The 22501-nt window shown below is 40.2% G+C and overlaps 1 protein-coding gene across 14 annotated transcripts in view; it reads left to right on the top strand.

Annotated features, from left to right (window-relative positions):
* Positions 1-22501, top strand: part of FHOD3 (formin homology 2 domain containing 3) — a 403988-nt gene that overhangs the window by 226199 nt on the left and 155288 nt on the right. For all 14 annotated transcript variants that reach the window (XM_054190223.1, XM_054190222.1, XM_054190220.1 and 11 more), the window contains exon 6: positions 13895-13989. In XM_054190223.1, coding sequence (XP_054046198.1) covers positions 13895-13989 — 95 coding nt within the window. The remainder of the gene's footprint in view (positions 1-13894; positions 13990-22501) is intronic.

Raw genomic sequence — 22501 nt, 5'->3', positions numbered from 1 at the left:
AGGAGATCAGAGGTCTGTTGTTGCTCCCCATCATATAACCTTGCCTTGCCAGAGTTTAGTGTGAAGAGCTGCAGGATGCTTTTCATTGTCAAAGAGTTTGGTACAGTGATGAGAAAGTTTTGGAGTTTGGTGACATTTTATCAATGCTGCTATTGAGGAAACAGGGATAAAGGGGAGTTGTCCCAAAAATGGAAAATGTATCAGAGGATGACAAAGCCACGTGTGATGGTTGATGGGTGGTGTTTTGTGAACAAAGGAAGTAGCTTGAATATATCTAAACTCTTTGATCTGCAAAGTGCCTCTGGATGTATCAACTTGAATTGTTGTCCATCTGAAATAACTCTTGCTTCTTCAAACTCCAAGTGTCGTTGCAATGGTGGCCTGAACTTTTTCAATCATGTCCGGTGAACCAGTTTCTGACAACGTGACTTCTATGGTAAACCAGAGATGGTTTGTAGATTTGTTTGTTGTATTTTCTTCAGGGTGTAAACGGTTAATAGGGGAAGTATTTATTCTGTTAAATGGCAAAAAACAGTGTGGTGAATCCAGCCATTTCATTCCATGTGGGCATAACATGGGATTTTTTTAACACCCTCCGTTCACCCCTCAATGGGAATAAGGCTGCCAGTCCTCAAAGTTCAGGGGGGGAAAAAGATGGTGCTGTTACTCATTTTAAGGTTCCTGACATGGGGAGAGTTTTTCACTGAACCTCTGCCATAATATTAGTATGTAATGGGCTTGCTGGGCAGGTAATTTCAGTTCAACTTGTAAGAAAGTACCATTATGTTCCCTCTTCACATGTGTTCATTGTTTTCTGTGGGGCTACCACACTACACAGAGCTGAACCTAAACTCAGCTGCGGCTCTTCTGTGGATACTTGAAGTACAATGATATCAAAAGGTATTCTCGAAAATCAGATTGTCACGTGTCTCACATGTGACGTCCAGAGCTAGTGGAAGCCTCGACTTCTCTGCAGAACAGGACAGGATCCTTTCTTTACCTCATCGGTGTGCTATGCAGAAAATGTATTCAGACCTGTGAAGCACTCAGTATATTGATGAACATCATAGAAAACCCTGCAGGAAATGAAATACTCCGTCTTCACAGGAGGTTTGCACTAAAAAATTCTGAGGACCACACACTAAGAAAGTGCTTTTTAGCCAGTATTTTCCAGCACTTGCTTTGAATAAAGTAGTACTTCAAAGCTCAGAAATAATGTTCCTTGAAATTGATTTTGACGTAGTTAAGTTTGTGCACAGAGTAGGCTGAATGAAGTTTTCTCCAGGAATCTTAATTCTGTCATTTCTTAAATTCCAAGTGCTTGAATTTTGTACACCTACTGGTCTTTTAACTTCTTTCTAAGTACTCAGAAAACGTTAATTACCCATGGTGGATTTGTCTTGATTGTGGACTAACTGTGCCACAGATGCGTAGTCTTCTACGCCGGTTATGCACAGATGGTTTGGGTTCAGTCCACATCACTTACTGAAGGAGTGTTGTGCAGAAGTGTCCGTGATACTTATGGGACTGGTTTGGGTCTGGAAGTAATTTAGCTGCTTCCATGCGGAGCCCGAGGTTACTGCTCACAGAGCAGACCTCAGCAGCCTTGCTCCGAACAGTCTAACAGAAGGAGCTGTTAAACTCTCCTGTCTCCAAATTGCCTTTGCACCATCTTCTTCAGTGTTAGCGTTATCCAGGGATCCCAGTCCTATGTAACTCCTGCTAATGGGGTGCTGACCAGTAAATAATACAGTCATAGGAACATGCTTGCATTCATACTGAGGATTACCAATAATGCTGCGGTCAATGAATTGTAGTAATACCAACAAAATGGAATAAAATAACCCAAAAATGATTTTGGAAATAAAATGTCATTGTTCAACTGCATTTCTCCTTTACATAGTTACTGGTAAATAAGAAATGTAGACTGTCAAATTTGGCTAAATCCACCACCTTCATCTTCATGTTCAGCCAGTGCATGATTGTCTCTCCCTGCCACCACACAGGTGATGCCTGACTAGGCACCAATGACAGACCGCACATTTTTAAGTCAAACAAAGCTTACGTGCCCAAATATTTTTCTTTTGTTCTGAATCTATTTTATTCACTTTTTTATGCAGTAAGGAAATAAAGTGAAAAGCAGAGATTCTGTAAACTGTCTTTCTGTTGATCAGAAATTAGGATTTAATAATTTTTTATAAATGTACTTTTGCTTGAGAATTTTGAGAAGGGGGAAAAAATGGGATCGGTGTGCATTCTGCTTAGTTACGCACCTACCTAGATTCACTGAGAGAGGAGAAAAATCTGAGCATGACACTGATGAAGATGATTTTGCTATGTTTCTCTTTAAGAATTGCTGTAATAAGATGGGATTCAGTATTCAAAGGAGTTCTCACTGTCACCATGCTGAAGGAGAAAAAAAAATAATAGAGGGATTAGAAGAGAATTACAGTTAATTTGGAAGGAATCTTTGCTCATTATCTGAGATGAATGAGCAGAAACACAAAACAGCATTTTCAATCAATATTTTGGAAGAGTGTGAGCTCTGTACTTAAAGGGATTTGTAATGATGTCTCTTCTCTGCACCTTTTTCTCATGGGAAGTCCACTTCAAATGAGAGAGATGAACTTGTGACTTGAGCACATTCTTCACTGTGAGATTTGAAAGGAGACTGTATAACCCTAGATTTCACATAGCAGCAGACATACTTGAAACAAAAAGAATAAAAAGCACATTTAATGAAGTGTTGTATCAGTTTGCTTTCTAGTGCTGACTTTGGCTTTGTTTAGCCAGTACTTAAAGAATAGAGTCTTTCATTAATTTGCCCTAACAAGCATAAATTCAGGAGATGAAAGTGAATTCTTTAATGGCACGCACATTACTGCAGGGTGGAGACTATCCGAAACACTAGAGACAGGCTGAGCATGCTGAAGAGCAATAAATATCTGAAAAGTATATCAGGAATTCAGTTTCAGCATCCGTCACAGTGTAATTACGATGAAGAAAATTAGAAGGATATACTCACTGTTGTTTTTTAAGGTGGCTCAGTGAATAGAAAGTGACAGATGCATTTTTTTCTTAAAAACACTTGATGTTTGGTTGCATCCCTTGATAGACAAAGACACGGAGATCTTGATTCAGTCAGCTTTTATTTTCAGACTGTTTGATTGGAGTCTTTTGTAGCCAGCACACAATGGTGAGGAGGCTGAGATGCAGTAAGACTTCCAGTCTTGTCTGTGCTTTAAACAGATGCGCTTTCTTCTCCCACTTTGCTTAAGAACTATGTTAATTTAGTTGCTGAACTTAAAGCATAGTGAATTCTTATTTATCCTACTGATTGCTGCTCTTGAGTCATTCCTTCCTGAGCAGGGGAGGAAATCAGTAATTTTGGATGGTTTGGAATATAGGTAGACAGGAAAGACGGGACTTTCTGTGCTCCTCTACAGTGAGCTTTAGATCAGTTGGTTTCAAGATAACAAAAGCATTGAAGAAATCTTAAGTTTCTATTGGGGGAAAAAAAAAAAATCAGTTTCTTTACTGTTTTGCCACTAACATTTCAAACACTACTCAAGTGTCCCAAAAATGATCTTAATACTTCTGTGCTGCATGTTCACTTGTAGCATTTCTGTGTATTGAGATGTAGAAAGCCAGTGCTTCACAGGAAATTTCAGGCTTGTCTAAAATCCTGTAACTGTTATCACTTTAGGAGCAAGTATTGAGAAATATTAGAAGTGATACCTACTTGAGGTGTCTTGTAGTGCTTCTTAAAATAAGGTTTCTTCTTCTATTGTGAGACTTTTCCATATGCGGTCCCTTATTTGGGGAGAAGAGGGAACAATCTTTGGAATAGATTGCCAGGTGAAGAAACTATGTGGGAATTAAAAGCCAGTTTAATATATAGAAAGAATACAGCTGGAGAAGTTTACTTTTTTTTTGTTCTCAGTGTAGCTCTTCCATGGTATTCCCCAAGCACACCTTACACTACCAGCTAGAATAAACAGTGTTTGAATTACACTGAAAATTGGAAGGCAACTGAAGTGTCACTTTTGGCAGAACACTTTGTTTCCCGCAAAACACTCTGCGGGAAGTGATGTGAAACACTGATGGTAGGATTACTATTTTCATTGACTGCCATTCACCTTTCTTTTTTTTTGGTACTTTGTTCTTCAAAAATATAGCATGTGTTATTTTTAGAAGTCCATGCTTATTGAGAATATGCCACAATATATGAATTTTGGAGACTGACTTCTGGGTTTTGAGTAGCAGAAGTAACTTTACATGCCCACTGAAATCGTTTTGACTCTCTGTAAGCCTCTCAGCACTCATGATAGCAAAAACACATTACTATATGACAACAAAAGATCAGTGATCAATTCTTGTGCTTTACAAAGACTGTGCTGATGTCTGTGAGGTAAAGTAATGTTTAAAGTTTCAACTGGCACAGGAATTTCTCTTTTTTGTTTGGGTTTTTTTTTTTATTCCTCTTATACAATACTGTTGGGAATTCTTGTCTTTCCTCTTTTTGCTTCCCAAGAATCTTCCTTTTTGTTTAGGAAAAATGTAAATATTAGGAAATGTGACTTTTTTTTTTTTCAAGAAAAACAGAAAGAAAAAAAAGCAGTCAGTGAGAATCTAGCATTTTTTCACTTCAAAACTGACAGGTTTCATCCTGGAAGGTTTACTGTTGTACTAATAAGAAACACTGTTGATGACAAAGTGCTCGGTGTGTGAACACTTTTACACTACCGTATGTCCTTTTTCTGCTGTAGTCCATTTGTTAAGCGGCCCAGCTGTGTTACCCCTTAATTCTCTTTACTTTCCACATAGGGCAGGAACCCCAAGACTGTGCTTTTTTCCATAATCACTCTAAAAGTGCCTGACTGCAGTCAGTGAAGATCCTATTGGCATATAATAGAAAAAAAAAATTGTTTCATGTTTCCTCAGAGTTTCCTCTGCCCCAGGTGTGAAGGCACATGGAGTCTGACAGTCAAAACAAGCTGGTTTTGCTAAGACTGAATCTTGATTGCATTTTCTTCTGAACTCATATCTGACTCTGGTGTTTCCCAGTCCAAATGCTGAGTTCATTCTCAAGGCTTAGCTTTTTGGCTTGTAAAGGAGATGCTGGAATTCCAAACTGATGTGCTGTGTGTAATTGATAGTGATTGATAAAAGACAGCCAGCACCTGCAGGACCTTTCTTTGTGCAGGATAAATAGGTGTCTGAGGAGTTCAAGAAAGGGAGCTGCAGAAATTATCTTTACCGTTCTGCAAAAGTTGGTTTGTGTTTCCCTCTTTGTACCTTCAAAGTCAGGATTAGCATTGTTTACACAGACAGAAGGCTTACGTTCATGATGATTAGTGGAGAAGGAGAGGCCTTGAAATCCATCAAATCAAGCACATTGCCAGACTAAATTACTGCCAAATAGAAGGGCTAAGGTATCACTTCTTAACTTAGGAGTCTCACTAAGTTTCCCTAGTTAAATTCTAAATTTAAGGTAAATTTTCTTTTCTGGCTTCTAGCTCAGTGTAGTTATTACTTCTTGGCCATGGATTAATCTTCAATTTAAATTCAGTTTAATTCAATTTAATATTATGGGAGGGACTAAATATGTGATTGAAGGGACCAAAGAAGACAGAGCCAGACTTCAGTGGTGCGTAATGAAGGGACAAGAGGCAAGGCCTGGGCACTATCTGAAATACAGGAAATTAGATTTAAACGTAAAAACAAACCAAAAAAACCTGTGAGGGTGACTGAGCACTGGCACAGGTTGCCCAGAGAGGTTGTGCAGTTTCCACTCCTGGAGTTATATTCCACATCCAACTGGAGGGAGTCCTAAAAAACCTGCTCTGGATTTCCCTGGTTAGAACAGGGGCTTGGACTAGGCATTCTCCAGAGGTACCATCTAACCTCATACAACCTGTGATCTCTGACTCACTTTTACTGCTGTTGTGAAGCGCTTGGATGCCTAAGCATGATAAATCCATTATTAAAAGTTTAAAATACACTTAAAGATGAGTCTTCTCTGAAATTGATGTGTAAACTATTTTATTAGAGATGAGAAGAGACACCTAATCCTTAAAACCAGATCTTAATTTCTGCCTTGAAACCAAACTCCTCCTCTTTTGCTGCAGCATCAGTACTCAGGGCAAGAAGTCATAGCTGGCAGTTGGGTGTAAGCCCACTGGAGTTAATTCTTTAGTAATTCCATGGTTAGCGTCCTGCACTGGCACGGTGCTTTTGCAGAATACCTCGCCTCACAAGAAATTCTCTGTGGCAGTCTCACACTCATGTCCTGCTCCTTGAGAAATGAAGTTCTGTCAGCCAGTGTGGAAGTAGTCTAAGAAAATCCTTTAAAACTCCAGAAGTCTAAATTCTTAAGAAAAAAAAGTAACTTCACACACATGTTGGAAGAACATTATTCAGTGTTACAGCCTGTATTGATTCGGTTAAGAAACAGCTGCCTCAGTTCAGCTCTGTATATGCATATATTATAACATGTCATCTTAATTCAGGGCTACCATGCATTCTCTTTTTCCACAGTATTTTGCTTCATGAAGCACTGAGGATGAATGGTCATCTTTTAAAATCATCTGGTTAAACTTTTATTTCCTTTTTTCTTTTGTCTTTTTCCCTTCTCCTGTCTTCCTTTCTTTCTTAATTCTTTGTTTCCTTTTTTCTTTCTTTCCTTTTTTTTTTTTCATATTTTCATGCTTTTAGTCAGCTTGCAAAATAGTTGTCCAATGCTGGAGTAGACTTGCTCATTTATTAATAAGGTATTTTAATTACATATTTCTTTTTAATGTGGAAATGTTTTAAACTTTTGCTATATAAGCTTTACCCAGCTTATTGTACATTGGTAAGTGCTATTAATCTTGTAAAGCATCCTGGAATATAGTGCATTTAAAATATGAGGGCTGCAACATAAAATAATGATTAAAACAATTATGACTAATCTTGCAAAGCTTTTGTAATGTATATACGTAAGCCAGATTTCAGTTCATATAAAAAGGCATCCAGCAGGTTAACTGCTGACACAGCCAAGTGGGAGTCTGTTCTTTCTTCGCACTCTAGTTAATTGTAAGAAATACCACAAAAGGAAATATTGGAAGAGGAGCAATTCTGCTCCACTGGCTTTGGTGGGGCTTGTGCACTGCCACAAGTGTTGCCTGGTATGTATAAAGGACCAGCTTTTGCTGAAACACTTGAACCAATTAAAGCTGCCTTATGCCCCTTGACCTTGCTGCATGCTGGTTTTTAAAAGAGAGAAACACCAGAGGAAAAGGGTGGCAGAGGGAACAAGAAGAGGAGAAAATTCCTCTGTAAGAGGTTTCTTCGGTCCTGGACTTGCCATGTGTTGGCCATGGGAAAGGCCAACTTGAACCTTGGGAACACCAAGAACTGTTGGGAAGTAGGCTTTAGGGAGAGGAGATGTGGGAGACGTGCATGTGGGTGTGAGGTTGAAAGGATAACTAGAGCCCTTCTGATTAAGGAGCCTCAGAACAGAGAGTTATGGAGACACTGGCTGTGCGGGTACCTTTCCTTAAAATAAGAGGAGGGTGAGAACCTGCTACTCCCCTCCCAAACCACAGTCACAACCTGCTTTCAAAGTGGATAATTAGGCTTGTAAATGCTCTGTGGCCCCTACACCTGCTTTGTTGATGAGGTGTTATCAGCATGTCATCGAGGCTTCAAAGCTTTGACACGTTTTCCCAGACTCTTGGCCAGTCGAAGCTCTGCTCTGAGTCCGGATCTGTCAGCTCTGTTCCCCTTTGTTTTTGTGTAGTAATCAGCAATGAAAGAGGGTTTCTTTGCCAGCGGCCCCTGGGGTTCACCAGAACTAAGGTTATTGTTAAAGACGGACAATTAGGTAGAACAGAATAATAATAATAACACAGATCTAAAAGTCTCTCCTTTGTGCCAGGAATGTCAGAGTTATAAATCTCCTCCAGTATTCCCTGTGGGCTTTTGTGGACAGTGGAAACTTGCTAGGTTGTGCCATTTAAGAACATACTGTTAAACATGGAGTTTTAACAGACTGATTAAAATACTAAGTGTCAAAGTACACATGTGCTGTCTCTTTAGAATTAAAATAATGGCAAAGGCATGTTTTTAGCTGCCAAGGAAAGAAAGGATTGACTCCATGATCCTTATGGGTCCCTTCCAACTCAAGATATTGTATGATTCTATGATTTTTGTTTCTTGGTGAGCTTGAATTTTAAATACGATGTGCTTTTAAGGGCAAGTTACAGCTTGCCTCTGTTGTACCTGCTCAGTTATAACCACAGGCACCAATGTGCATTGCAGGACCTGAGCGTGCTGCAGAAAGCAGCCGTATTGATTGCCAAGGAGGGTGGCATGTCCAGGCCTCCTGGTTTGTTTGGCTTTGCCCAGGGATGACCTCTGGACCATAGTTTCTTTTGAGCCTGTAATACGGGGAAAAATTCTGGTTGTCACTTTTGTCACTCATTTTCAGTGTTAAAAATAGATGAGTTTTATTGTATCTTTGTATATTTTGCCATTAAAGTAGATGGGAAAAAGAAAGGAAGATGTATAGATTAAATGGTTTAACCTATAAACCATTTTTTTTCTGCATAAATTTTAGCTTTGAATAATACCCTAGGTCTGAAACTAGCATGCAGAAGTTTCCATATCCATATCCATAGAAGTTTCAATAATGTATCATTAGTTTTGAGCTACTAAAATACTGCCTAAGACTAAAAGATAGGCTTTGCATAGTGTCAGCTAGCATAAAAACTTCAGATTTACATTAGCAACGCGATATATTTGCGGTCTTTGCAGTTTCAGTTTATAACTTTAATTCTGTGGTGTGTTTTTTGTAAGAAAGTTCAGTTCGTGGTTAATCCAGTTAATACAAGTTCAGTACATGGTTAATATGGGAGTTCTGAAAATTAATTTCTTAACATGTTTCAGCCATGATGTGTGTGATAACGAAAAGAACAAATGAACAGGGGATTAAAAAAAGGGATTAAGCAAAGATTTGGGATTTGAAGGAACTTTGGTAAAACATAAAGTGTTCATATACTTTTGGCCAGGAATAAGATTGTTTTTATCTTCCTAGATGACGTTACAGATATCTTTGACAGGAGTAAGGAAATGGGAATAGGTGTATAAACAGCAGATTTTGCACTGAAGCTAAAAGCAACCATACCAATAGTAACAGTGGGGGATGGGGGGGGGGGGAACCCAACTAAAAATTTTAGCTGGTTCTAGCCCTGTGTAATGAGTGTGAGTCATAAGGTTTGGCACAGTGCTGCTTTGTAAGATCATTTTCAGAAGCAGTGGAGAGGACAGGTCATCTGGTTTATCTGATGTCACGTCTTAGAAGCAAAGGGCTCTGCCGCAGTTTTGTTAATTTTCGAGCAGATAGATGGTACAAAAGTTGTATTTAATAATGATTTTTCATCAGGAAAAACACTGTGCATTATCAGTGGATATTATGGAGATAATAAACTCTTCCCCAAGGGTGTGTGTTCAAGCATCTCTGTGGGAATGTGCTACAAGCAAAAGTAGAAGCTCACGACATCGAGCGTGTTGGGGCTGAGATGGAAATTTTTGTGTTCAAAATCAAGGTAGCCCCAGCTGGTAGCTGAGCTCTTGCCTCTCTCTGGTGAGGAAACACGGACAAAGAAATTATGAGTTTGTTTGTTTGTTTTTTTTCTTAAGAACAATTCTCTAGCGCTTTGTAACATAATAATAGATGACTGTATTATCTCCTTCCTGGGATCCCTCACTACACAGATACTGAAATTTTGTTCTTGACTGGGACCTTTACTTTGACAGAGTATGTCTTTTTGGTGCCCAGGATAGCATATGTAAGTTAGTAATTTGTTTCCAAGTGGAGTGAAGGCAGTCACACAGACCCTTAATTTCTCATTAAATGACGATAAGATTTTAACTAGCAATGAGAAAGATGACTATTAGCAACCAGTTCTTCCCCATTACTTTCATCACAGTTCTGTGTGTCATTCGTGCTCAGCTGTTGTTGTATACAGCATGTCGTGTGCACCACGGCTGCTTGCTATCAAGTGCCTGATGAACCAGAAGCTTCCGCGGGAGCTGAAACCTGCTGTGACAGTGTCTGGCTTTGCCCCGCTCACCCTGTATGCTTGCTTATGCTGATGGAAACAATTGCAATCAGAAGATGCCTCCCTGCCATGACTCTTGACATGATGAATGGGGTTTGGACTCATAGGAAACCTTAAGAAAATAGTGCTTCTGCTCATTGAGAATGTTGTTGTTTTCTCTAAGTTAGTCTTGTGGTAAAATATGAAGCAGATAGAGCAGATGAGAGAAGCAGGTGTGTGGGCAAGAAACAGCTCTGAAACTTTTGACACTCTGGGTGGGAAAAATAGACTTTGCTTAAAGTGATGTTCATCGTGATGTTTTGTGCTAGAGTTTTTCCCTTTTGTCCCTGTTAACTTTATATATAGGAAAGATCCCGGGAGAGCATCAGTGCCAATACTGGCAAGTTTTTAGAGGCTTTCTAAAACCTCTTATTTCACAGAAATCTATGAAGTTTCTGGCTGGTCTGTCCTTTTCTAGCCTAAGCCTTTCCTAAGAAATCCAGCAATTTTCCACTTGAAAATAGCTATGGGTAAAGTCACACACTACTTTCGCATAAGATTAAGGGTTTGACAAGGGTAGTGGGAACAAAGAAATTCCAAATTAAGTCTGCTCCATATTTAAACCCCCCTCTCCCAGCCCCTTGTTGCACAATAGCAAGCTTTCCTAATGCAAGTAGGTTGTTGATATACTTCCAAAAAGAATTCCAGTTAGCTGTGAGAGATGGGATTAAATGGATTAAATAGCCTCCTCATTTTTTAGTGGGGAAAAAAAAAAAAAGCACTTTGGTTGAAGGCACGTACAAATGCGAACTTAAATGATTTTGGACGAGATTGGCCTTCTGAACAGCCTCAAATTGCCTTGCAAATTACTGTCCCCTTTCTTGGAGAGATCCTGCACGTTGCTGGTGGGTACGCGTGCATGCAGACATGCCCATGCCGGGTGGTGGGCATGTGGAGTTTGCACTATAGCTGCAGCCATTTCAGCAGACTACGGTTGTGGGCCAGGAGGTAGGCTATCAGTCAGGTAGAAAAGCCGTGAGGACTATAAAACAGTGCAGAATGCTCTGTGGCCAGTCTGTCTCCTCCTAGTGCAAAACTGGTGTGCCCCACTCTGCCAGATCCAAGCTCCAGGAGAACCTGAGCACCTCCGGCCCACCGGCCTGCTCCTACCTACAGTTTTTGTGGTCTCTTCCATTTTGTCATCATGTCATGTGGTTGCTAGGTGTTACCTTTTCTTCTTCATGATATGAAACCCAACATTCTCCTTTTTCTAACTCTTCTCGTCGACTTATTTTCCTAAGTTTTTATAACGCATCAGCTTTGTACAAGGTACGTACTGATTCTCCCTAACTTACTCTTCCTCGTAATGAAAGCTGATTTCTCTTCAACCCTGCCTATCATGTCTTGCTTTCATTTTTCTGATCCCTGAAGACAGGAAATAGCAATATGAAGCTCCACGCCAAGGTCTGTCAGCAGCTTATGACCTGATGTTGGCAGATAATTACTGGAGTAAGGACTTTTATGTGGACAGTACATCTGCATAGCAAACCTGTCTTTTGTCTTTGTTCTAAGGCTTTGTCCTGTGAAACTTATTGGCCACTTGTTCAAGCGGCAGCAGTAGTGTTTTTTTCATGTGTTAGTAATTTTTCACCTATACCCAAAGGCCCGATTCTGTTGCTGGAAAGACACAGATAGTATCATGTACTTGGGATAGCATTGACAATGACCAACAAAAAAAGGCAGTGGGAGGGTTTGGTTAGCCAAGATTAGTGGTAGCAGATGAAAATTGTCAGGAATCCCTAAAACTTTTTTGTGGCTTCTTTCTAAGGTCTACTAATTTGCCTTAACCTGTTGTCGTTATGAAGAGTCACGTCTAAGAGGCTGAAGAATAATGCATCCCGGATCTCACTTATGCCTCCAGTCTAAATGGTCTTAAGTATAAGCAGTGGAGTAATTTTGTATTGTGTGCATGTTTTCCCTTTAAAAGCAGACTTCTTGCTGTCTTTGATTTCTGTATTAATTTGGAAAGCATGTGCCAAGAGTAAAATTTGTTTCACATTTGTTTCAAATTCAAATTAAATCCTTTCACCCCCAACAGAAGAATTTGCAAGAAAAAAAACAGGGGGGTTGGTGACCTTATCATGACTGGATCTCATCCTGCTAAATCTTTTTAGCATTGAAAGGAAGTGAAAGCAAGAATTAAGAACTTTGATTACTGCTAGGATAGCAGCGTTCTCCTCTTTCCTCTACCTTGCAAGGAAATGCTACAAAGCAGCCATTTATTCAGTCAGTACAATTCTTATCTCTTTTCGCTGACCGGCTTACGTCTTTTATTTTGCCTTGACACTTGGACCTGTGTCCCTCCCGCCTGATGTTATTCACCTGAGACACGCGTCTTCAGAGGGTGGTGAATGATTGCTTCCTGGAGAGGAGGAGCAGAGAGCGATGGGCAAACCCCAGCAGCAACGCCGCCTGCCTAAGATACGAGTTATCTCCTTGCCATTTCCCTCTCACTTGCTTTTTCTCCATCTTCATTGACCGTGTAGGGTGACTTTGCTTCCAGCTCGGTGTAATAGATTAGATAAGGAATATAAGCACCTAAAATTAGTATCTCAGGTTTTTTAACTGTAAGCAGAACAAATAGAGCAAAGGAAAAAGGAGGAGACTTGAGGTAAAAATGACAGTTAGCTGCTTAGCTATAGGGGTCCTTAAGTGCTTGCCTAACATTCATGTCTTTGAAAATCTGCCCTCGAGGAAAACATGGCTGCACTGTGCACAACCTGTGCAAAACTTAGCCAACGTTCGGCATGTGTTTGGAAGATTAATAACGTTGTAATTTCTCTCAACCTGTGGATTTTTTTTTTCTTTTATTCCCCCATAAAGCGGTGTACTAGGGGCTCGTCAGGTTGTGCGTTAGGTAATTGAGTTGTTATGCCAAGAGGCTGTGCTGAAAGGTGTTACATCAGTGATTTCTTTTTCATCCCACTGTGCTTTGATCTCCGGCTATAAAGCAGAAGATCTAACAGTGGAAACTTTTGAAGATGATAGATGAATTTTGCTAATCCACTTTTCATAATCCTTACGAAAAATGTCTGTCCTTATTAGTCAGAAAAGATTTAATAGCTGTTGTCTCTATAAAGTCTTATATTATCAGGATTGCAAACTATGGAATTACTATTATGAATATTTTATTTGCATGTTTTGAAATGTTGTAAATGCTTTAGAATAAATGAATAAAGATGCTTCTTTGTTAACCATGCTTTGTTGTATTTTAGTGAGAAAATACAAAACTCATTTGCAAGAGAGCACTGTGCAATGGTGAATATTTGCTCTCCTTAATGGTGTTAATTGCCCTGCTTTAATTTCATATTATTGGAATTCACTGAAACAGTCAACTTAATGCATATATACTAATTCCAAACATTATATGATGCTGAAACAAATGGTAAAAGGCTTGGCTCACAAGATGCAAAGCATTGTAGATGATGGAACTGTTAACGACAGTAAGCGGTGTCTAGAATACTGTTTGCAGAGTTTGGGGCAATAAAATGTGGCATCTTCTAGGAAGGAACAAGTGCCCGTGCTTCTCCCTGGGTGAAATTCACACTTATATCATCCAGATGAAGTCAGGAAAGTTACTGCAGTTGCCCAGGATTTCATCCAGCACAATCTTGCCTGATATATCTTTTGTTAGTCGAGCTCCCCATGTCTCTGGAAAACCCTGCTTATAGAAAATTGCCATCAATGCTTAGGATTATAAAAAATAATCATCAGATCTAATTACATGTTATCTCTTTTCTTTACAATAGCTTTGGGACAGATTATGCTCTATGTTGATGGCATGAATGGCGTAATAAATCATAATGAAACCATCCAATGGCTGTACACACTTATTGGGTCAAAGGTAAGGCACTCTCCAAAATTCTCATATGTTTTTGGTGTTCTTTAAATGCATTTTATTTGTATTATGTATCCATTTAGGGTATAAACAGACTGCGTGTTAGATTCTAAATGAATATGCAACACTCTGCATGGAAACCAGGGCACGCTAAGCTGTTACTTCTTTTCTACTGTTTTTATACAATTTTTTTGCTGTTGGCACAAACTCTGCTTTTAAAAGCAAAGGTACTAAAGATGACCGCATTACTGTCTCTGCTGCCATTGCAGTTGACCGTGCAGAAGTTATTTTAGTCTTGCAGTTGTAATTCTCAAGACATTCTTTGGAACCACTTTTTGGGGTGGTTTGTTACACCTTTCCATTCTATGAATGCAAATCCTTTTCTACGGTTTCACCATTCTACACTGCTCAGCTTTGCTGAGCACTGGGGGAGGACGATTCAGAGTGACTTCCCTCTAGTGCCTGAAGAGCCTGAGAAGACGAAATCTGATAGCGGCCTTCAGAGGGTTCTTTGTTGGTCCCTACATACAAGCAAAGGCTGAAGGCCGGAGTATATATATGCCCTGGGTCAGTCTCCTCCAGTGGCATGCACAACCCACTTTTAAGGATACATTTACTGGAAGTGTAGGTAAAGCCACAAATACACCAGTCTCCCAGTCTGTTGGCTCTCCAGCTTTAGGGAGTTCATTAAGGCCTGCAGAGATTGCTGCTGCTCTTGCCATGTAGAGCTGCGTGGGATAGATCTGTATGACACAATAGCTGGGGCAGGGTATCTTGGCTATTGTTAACAACTCAAAAGTTGCCTTAATTGGTGGAATTGAATCTGTAGTTAGAATTACTAAGAAATTTCCAGGAACTTTTCCTCAAGTGGCTAAGTTGCAGAAAGTTGCTGTTGGATACTGTAGTGGCAGAGAGATGCTGCTGCTCTCCCGCTTTCCTGTGACAGTTTTCATAGCGCAAGGAGAAAAAGAGTTGTGTCCCAAGAGCCTTTTTTAAACCCTACAGAATTTTTTCTACAATGTGCAAATTTCAGCGCTGCAGCAGGTTATCAAGTCAAAGAACTGTTTTATCTTGGGTTGATGTACCAATATTGATAGATACATAGAAGATAATTATGGTTATCAAATCCCAGGCTTGCGGGGCGGGGTTCAGGATTGAGAGAAGATGAGGAGAAACTTTTCTTCCGTGTAAAATGTTCCACTGTTGGCTGGGCATTATGCTGGGCAGTTTGCCCTCTTGAAATGGGGGATGTTAGCCACAGTTGGAAAAACTGATGCCAAATGAGAGAGAAATGGTTTTCTTGGTAATGGATCCTCACTTCCTATGCAACAGATAAAAGAGACAAGCAAAAAAGGAAAAAAAATATTACCGTGTCCGTGATTATTTTAATTCTCTAATGCACCTAGTGGGAGTGGGGTGGGGGAGAAACACAATTGTATTGCTACCTTGCGGATTAAATACTGTCTAGATTTTCTTGACCCCAGAGTACTTCAGCTCTCCAGTCCTTAAGCTCCTTTTTCCCTCCCCCATCGCCAGCCCAAATGATTATCTCCATGTCCTGGCTCGGTGCCTGCAGCTAAGGAATGCAGGCAATGTGCTTTGAATAGTTTGGTTTCAGGTAGCATCAAAGTTGCTTTTTCATTATTCTTTGACTGTCTTGGAAGAGATCTAAGTCCCTGTCTGTGTGCCAGAAGTTAACTGAAGGTATGGCAGCCTTACTGTCAGAGCGTGGTGGGACAGCTGCTCTGTGCACTTAAACGTGGTTTTGACTTTCTGTGAAAAATGAACCCCTGGAATTTGCAACGCACCTATGGTCTAATTTACAGCCCTGCTATGCTGGTGCCTTCTGCACAGCAAAGGCGGCAAAAATATGTTAACACTGCTGAACAAAAAAAAGAATAGTAAAATTGCCAATTAAGTCTTGGGACAAATCCCTCTAATAGGATGCAGGAGGAGTACAGTCATTCAGCTGCCACAGCTGCGACACATGGCTTCTTGCCTTCTCAAAAGCTCTGACCAGGTTTAATATACTCAGCAGTGGAGGTGATTGAATCTTTTCCACTGATTTTTTTTTTTTTTTTTTGTGTCAAATTCTGTAATGGTCTGACCCTTCACTGTTACTTGCTCTGCTCTGTTTGTATAGAGCTGCTGGCTCTGTTGCCCTTGCTCACTTGGAGTAGTGTGTTATTGCATGTGCTTGTCCCCCGCAGCACACGTGTTCAGCCAAGGACCTGAGGGTCTGTCACACTTGGCACAGCAATGGCTTTAATTTTGGCACCCAGCTCCAAGTTCACTTTAGCCACCCAGTAATACTTCTGCACAGGAATAGGGGAAAGGGGCGGGAAAGGGAAATAAAATTTGCAATTAGTGAGAAAGAAGGACTAGAAGCAATATACTGAAAGTCTGTATAGACTGTTGTCATTATATTCTTTACTATTGCTACTTCTGCTGCAGTTGTAGCATCAATAGATGCTTACATAAATGGATTATCAGAAGTTGCTGATAACTTTAGCGCTGTGGTCTAAATTTGTTCTGAACAAACTTACTGGGGAGGTGATTAAAATTCCAGCAGAGTGACTGCACTGGTGCTGCTGCCCTTAAACTGAGTAAGAGGCACCAGTGGTGTCAGGCTGAAGAACTGACAAGTGGGAAGAAAGTTAATCTGAGATGACTCATCTGTTGGTGGGCAGAAAGAGGCTCCTGTTTCAGATTGGTATTATAATAGGTGTTAGACTGGAAATTAGAAATTAGCAGTACTCTTCCTCTGCCATGCTATTTAAAGAGAAGAGCATTATCAGCAAATCCCAAGCTCTTAGGGCCACTGCTGGTCCTTTGCAAGACATATCCAACCATGTGTGACCATGCCAATGCGTGCTGGTGGCCTCTCACAGGCTGGCTATAGACAGCTTTCCAATCATCAGTGGCTAATAGATCCCTGGCATCAAATATTTACAGCATAATCCCAATTTAAATGTACGTTACTACTATTTCATCATTAGTTCTATAGGCAGCAATTCATCAGTCTTTCCCTGTTTAACAAAGCATTCAAGTATGTACTTAATTATAGGTGTACGGTTACATGCTGTTGGCTTCCAGGGAACTTCAATACATAACTGAGGTCAGCAGTGTACAAGTACGGAAGAGGGCTATAGCAGGGCCAAGGCTCTGACTGTCTTATATAAGCTAGAAGTTGCGTAAATAGGAAATATCTATGTCAAGCAAGTTTTCTTTTAGCAGTCATTGGTAGCATAGAACATTCATGCAAGATAGTTTACTTTTTAAAAGACAAAACTGGGAGTCAATGCATGTTAGTTAACAGTGCTTTCAGAATTGCTTCTTAATTTTTATCTTTTTCTTAAAGCGCGTAAACTTAACCTATCAAGGACGTTACCTTAACTGACCATGTGCCAGAACACAAACCTTCATTCAACCTCACAGCACCTGGGAAATGGTATTTCACCACTTTCTCGGTGTTTCTGCCAGCTGTATGTTGCTGGTGCTGAAGTTGGAATTAAGTTTTTGCAAGGTATTGCAAGTTGTATTTAGCCTGGTTGTAAAGGGACCTGAGGCATTTGTTCACGCTGGCAGCTGTCACCCCAGAGCCCCGTGGAGCTCTGTGGTGGATCACCGGCAGGTAGAGTCTGGGTTTGATGGTGATGGCGAGGACTGTTGGAAAATTTTTCTTATCCAAAACAAGGGACGCCAGGTTAAAGGCATATATGCACTAAGGCATCTTAAGTCCTTATAACGTATTTTTCATCTGTTAGCATGTATTGAGGTAATGTATATATTATCTTTCATATGTGTTGGTATTCCCTCTGACCTGGTAATAGAAAGTGTACAATACTGTATCAGTGCCTTACGCTCTCCTGGACTAGCTACCGAGTGTTTACAAAGAGTACATTTCTAAACCAAACATCTTGGAAAAACGCCAGGTGTTTATATTGTCCCCTAGAGAAGCAAAGGTTCCTTTGCATCTCAAACCCACAGACTTTTGCCACTCGACCTCAGCCTTCAAAGGCACATCTAAGGCATTATGTGGTCCAAAGCCTGAGCCTGGTTTCACCTTTTCTTTCCCCGCATTTCTGACTGCTACTGATAATGATTATTTTTTTCCCATTTGATGATCCAGGCTGTTCTAATTTCCCCCGGGGGAGCTAAAGCCCCTTTTTTGGCATTGTTTTCGGTGGAAAGTAATCCATTTTCAAAGTGGTGCTGGGTAACCTCAGAAGACAGGGTGGAATGTTGGGCCCAGGCTGATACAACGAGGTTGATTAAAGATTCCTATCTCACATCTTGTTTTAATTTTTTTTTTCTACTTTGCTTCTGTCTGGGTCCTAGATTGCAAGGTTAAATATGAATTTTAACTAGCAAGTTGTTCTCTGTGCCTTGTGTGAATCTTTTGCTTCCCTTGGTATTGAAGTAGGGACTTTTTGAATGTTTTAAACGTAATTCAATCCAAAAGAAGAAAAAAACTATCTCAAAGCAAAAGGAAAAAACCTACACCATTTGAACAGAATGTAGCTGTAGTGGGTGAATTTGTTGATTTCAAAGGGAAAGTCCAGTAGAGCTGCTTTTCCTGCACGGTCACGGTGACATGTTAAAACATACACACAGTTGGTAAGTCATTTCACAAGAATTTTGAGAGAAATAATATACTTAGTCACAAAAAGCACTAAAATAATTTTTACAAGTGAATCATTTAAGGTATGTAGAGGTAAATACTCAGTTTAAGAACTGGACTGAATCAGTCTCCGTTTCACAAGTCATTTATGCCTGTGCTTAACTGAAGACGTAAGCAGAGCAGAGAACACCGTATAACTTGAATTGGTGCTTTTCTTTACCTCAGGAAATTTCTCGTCAAATCTTAGGCAAATGAATTTTAAAGTGGGTCTACAAATACATACCGAAAAATAGCTTGTATTCATGGAGAATGTTACATTTGTAAGGGGCTTAACAGATATGAGTAAGATTAAAATAGTAGCGTTAGTAGTACTAAAGCCCAAAGCATGTTGAATTAAATCACCCCCAAATCTGGATGGTATACTCTCTTGTTGAGGGTCTTGGAAATACGATGTGTTTGCATCTGATTAATTTTTCTGCCAATATATTTTGAAAATCATTGTGTGTATGGATGGCCTATCTTATTACCTTTGCCAGGATGATGAAAAGGAACATATGTAGGAACATGCCTAATCTTTGTGAGCAGGAAGTTGTACTGTAGAATTGTCCTGCGCTTTATTCTTAATGTGTTTGGAAGGTGATCTAGAAAAGCTGGCCTGCTAAAAGAGTTAAGCATCCAGGAGAAATTACACAGCTTGGGGACCTACTTTGATTAATTTCACATGTTGTACTCTTCCCAGTCTGCTGCCTGGATGGTTAAGGAACTGTTTTGCAGCCTCTTACAAACGAGACTCTACATACAGCTAATGCACAAGCTACATAGATTGTACCATCTCTCTTCCCTCCAGCCACAACTCTGATAAGCCTGTGGGTTTGTTCTGTTTTCAGGTTTAGCCCAGGTAGAAATGTCAGTTAGGTGTCTGTCTTACAGCCTTTCAGGCTCCTTTGCTTCCTGTAAGAGTTCAGAGCAAGGCTGAGATTTCCCCTCGAGCCCTAAAATCAGTGTGTCTTACCCATGGGCTGCCCTGAGCTGGAGACCTTGAGCTGTGGTGAACAGGTACAACTGCTTTAAGTTCAGTGAAACTGTGAACATGCATGTCAGCTTAGCAGCTGGTTCTTAAATTTAATCCGCTGTGCATTTGGCCATTGAACTATTGTTATGAAAATGGTTGTGTGAGGGAGAAACAAAATCCTGGGTTTATAGGAACTTAACTCTCCTACTTCCTGCCTCTCAAGAGCTTGAGCCAACGCTCACCCAGGTCGGGCTAGGGCTTCCCTCCATCTCTCATTCAGAATCTATAACTGCACTGTTGCATGAACAGAGTTTATTTTGAACGGTATTTAATTAGTGCTTTGAAGATAAGGATCAGGATGTTGCAATAAACTTGGAATAGGATTCGCCAGCCAGTGCAGACTACATTGTGCGCTCGCTTTGGTCTGTCCAGCTCAGGAGGCAGACTGCTACGAGTGCTGCTCTTCTTTACCGGCTGTATTTGTAGGTGGGTTTCAAAGTCGTTCCATCAAACGTGAGAGTTTGCAGCAGTCCAGTCTTGCAGCAATAACTATTCCTGTAGCTCCATCTGTTGCATTCACTTCTGAGTATTTTGAAGGGATAAACGCCTATTTTTCTGTGCTCAAAATGAACTCTTGTAGATTAAGGCGATACTAGAAAACACACAGCTCCCCCAAATCATATCAGAGATCTGATTTCAAGTCCTTTGAAGTGCAGAATGAGAAAATGTAATGATTAACTGCCAACAATGTGGCAAACGTTCAGGCCCAAGTTTTCACTCAGTCTCATCTGTTCAAATCTGTATGAGAAAATGTCCTGTTAGCGATGAGTGAAATATGTCCAAGTATTTCCAGAAAATACCATGCATCTATGCACATGTACAAGTTTCTTGTTGTAAAGGAAAGGTATGAAGAAAGGAAAAAGCAGGGGTTACACTAGAATTAGGTAAGGGGAAAAAAATGAAAAACAACCTAAAAATCAGTGCTAGCTTTTAGAATTACCTTGGTCTCTCTCACTAATGTAGTTCATTGTCACAGATCTGTTACCATGCACATTTGTGAGCAAATTATTGTGCCTCAGGCCCTAACTATTAGAATTTTCTATTAGCTACTAGCGTTTTCTAACAAGCACTAAGTCCAGCATTCCTGCGAAAGGGGAAGATGCAAGTGGAAAGTTTGTATTGAGGGATGAGACTAAAGAAAATGGAGCCTACTTGTCTTTCCAGCAGTCTTTGACTATAAAATCAATTGCCTGAACAAGAAAAATAGAAAATTTTCAACCATAAGTTGTCAGTTAGAAAAGAGTGAAGAAGTATGAAAGAGTGGCTCCAAGGATGAAAAGCAGCTGGTTATAATTGAAGCCTCTAGTACACACCTGAGATTTTTATGCATATCTAAACACAGAAATCAACTTGGCCAATATAAAACACATTGCTGTCATTATGCCAAACCTTTTTGGGATAGCTAAGTAATCATTTTGCAGGGTAGAAATATCGTTAGTCCTAAGTTAAGAGTTTAGTAAGGTGCAGTTTAAGGAAATATGCCATGTTTTAAAATTAAAATAAACAGTTATGTCTGAAGCTTTTCTGGAAGCACTGTTTCATGAACTCGGATGCATAATGCTTCAGTCTGCAGGCTTACCTTTGCAGGGTTACCTGTTTTCTGGTCTCTGTTGCTCTTAGGTGAAATGAGGGAAAGGTCTTCTGGTGCATAGTCAGTTGTTGAAATGCCACCAAACTCAAATTTTTAGCTCGGACCTTTCACGGAGGTGAAACAATGCAGTTTTTTCCTCTTTTTTGAAATAAGCATATGCAGAAAGTCCAGGTAATGCTTCAAAATGAAGCAGTTCCTCTGAATTTCCCCATTTTTTTTAATCCTCATTTCCCTTTTGTTAGTTCAACTATGTTGTTTTTAGCACTGTCAAAGAACTAGGATGTAGACTGTGCAGGGTAAGTGCCTCTTCATGCAGGCACCTACATGCGGCCTTAAGCGTAGGCATCCTGGTGGGAAGCCGCTTGTCAATCCTTCCTTGCTCCCCTGAGCCCTCTTCTCCGAGACTGATACTTTATGCTGCCAAACTCGACAGCTTCTGACATTGGAAGAAGATTTGGGAAGTCGTTTTCAGTCTGATACTACCACATGTGTTATCAGATATGGCTGTATGTTAAACTAGCTATTGTGCTGGTCTAGTGGATGACTGATTCTGGCTTATATATTTACTCTCATCAGTACATGAGTATTAGAAATCAAAGCTGTAGGCTCATGTCAGTAGCAAATATCCTCTGTCCTCTGTCCTTGTATTCCCATTTCAGCAAGGCACTGGGCAAGTCCCTCCAGGTACGATCAGCAATGAGGCCCTGAATCCTGGGGAGTGGGGTCCGTGTCTGTGCCATGGGTGGTACATGAGATAGATCAGCATGAAAAATAAGAAAATGCACCGTAGTGAATGGGCATGTTTCCAGAAAGTGCCAAGTACCGGTACCTCACCTGTACTTATTGCCAAATTGATATATTGTTCTTCTTCCCCCTGCATAGTGAGACCAGGATAAGAAACAAACCTGACATCCAGATCTTCTGAGGCTTAATTAAGTGTCCTGAGTTTTAGAGCTTTTGGTTGTTCTGCCAGCAGAAAGTGCAGGTGTGTGTGCTGAGATGACTTCTGCAATTCTGTAGGAAGAAAGGAACTGGTCAACCTTTTGCATTCTTTGGTGTGTATTAATGTTCTGGCTTTTTATGACTGTTAAAAGGCATTATGGTTAATTTTTACTTAGTCCTTCAGATTTGAAGAACATAGGTAGCCTTTCCTTATCTTAACAGAGCTTTGGGGTTACCTTACATATGTATCACAATACCCTATGATATTCATGCTGTGACAAGCATAGTT

This window comes from Rissa tridactyla, chromosome 2 (genome assembly GCF_028500815.1).
Source record: "Rissa tridactyla isolate bRisTri1 chromosome 2, bRisTri1.patW.cur.20221130, whole genome shotgun sequence".
In the NCBI taxonomy this organism is placed as follows: domain Eukaryota; kingdom Metazoa; phylum Chordata; class Aves; order Charadriiformes; family Laridae; genus Rissa; species Rissa tridactyla.
Note: the sequence above shows the minus strand (reverse complement) of the source record. Positions and strands in the feature narration are given on the sequence as shown.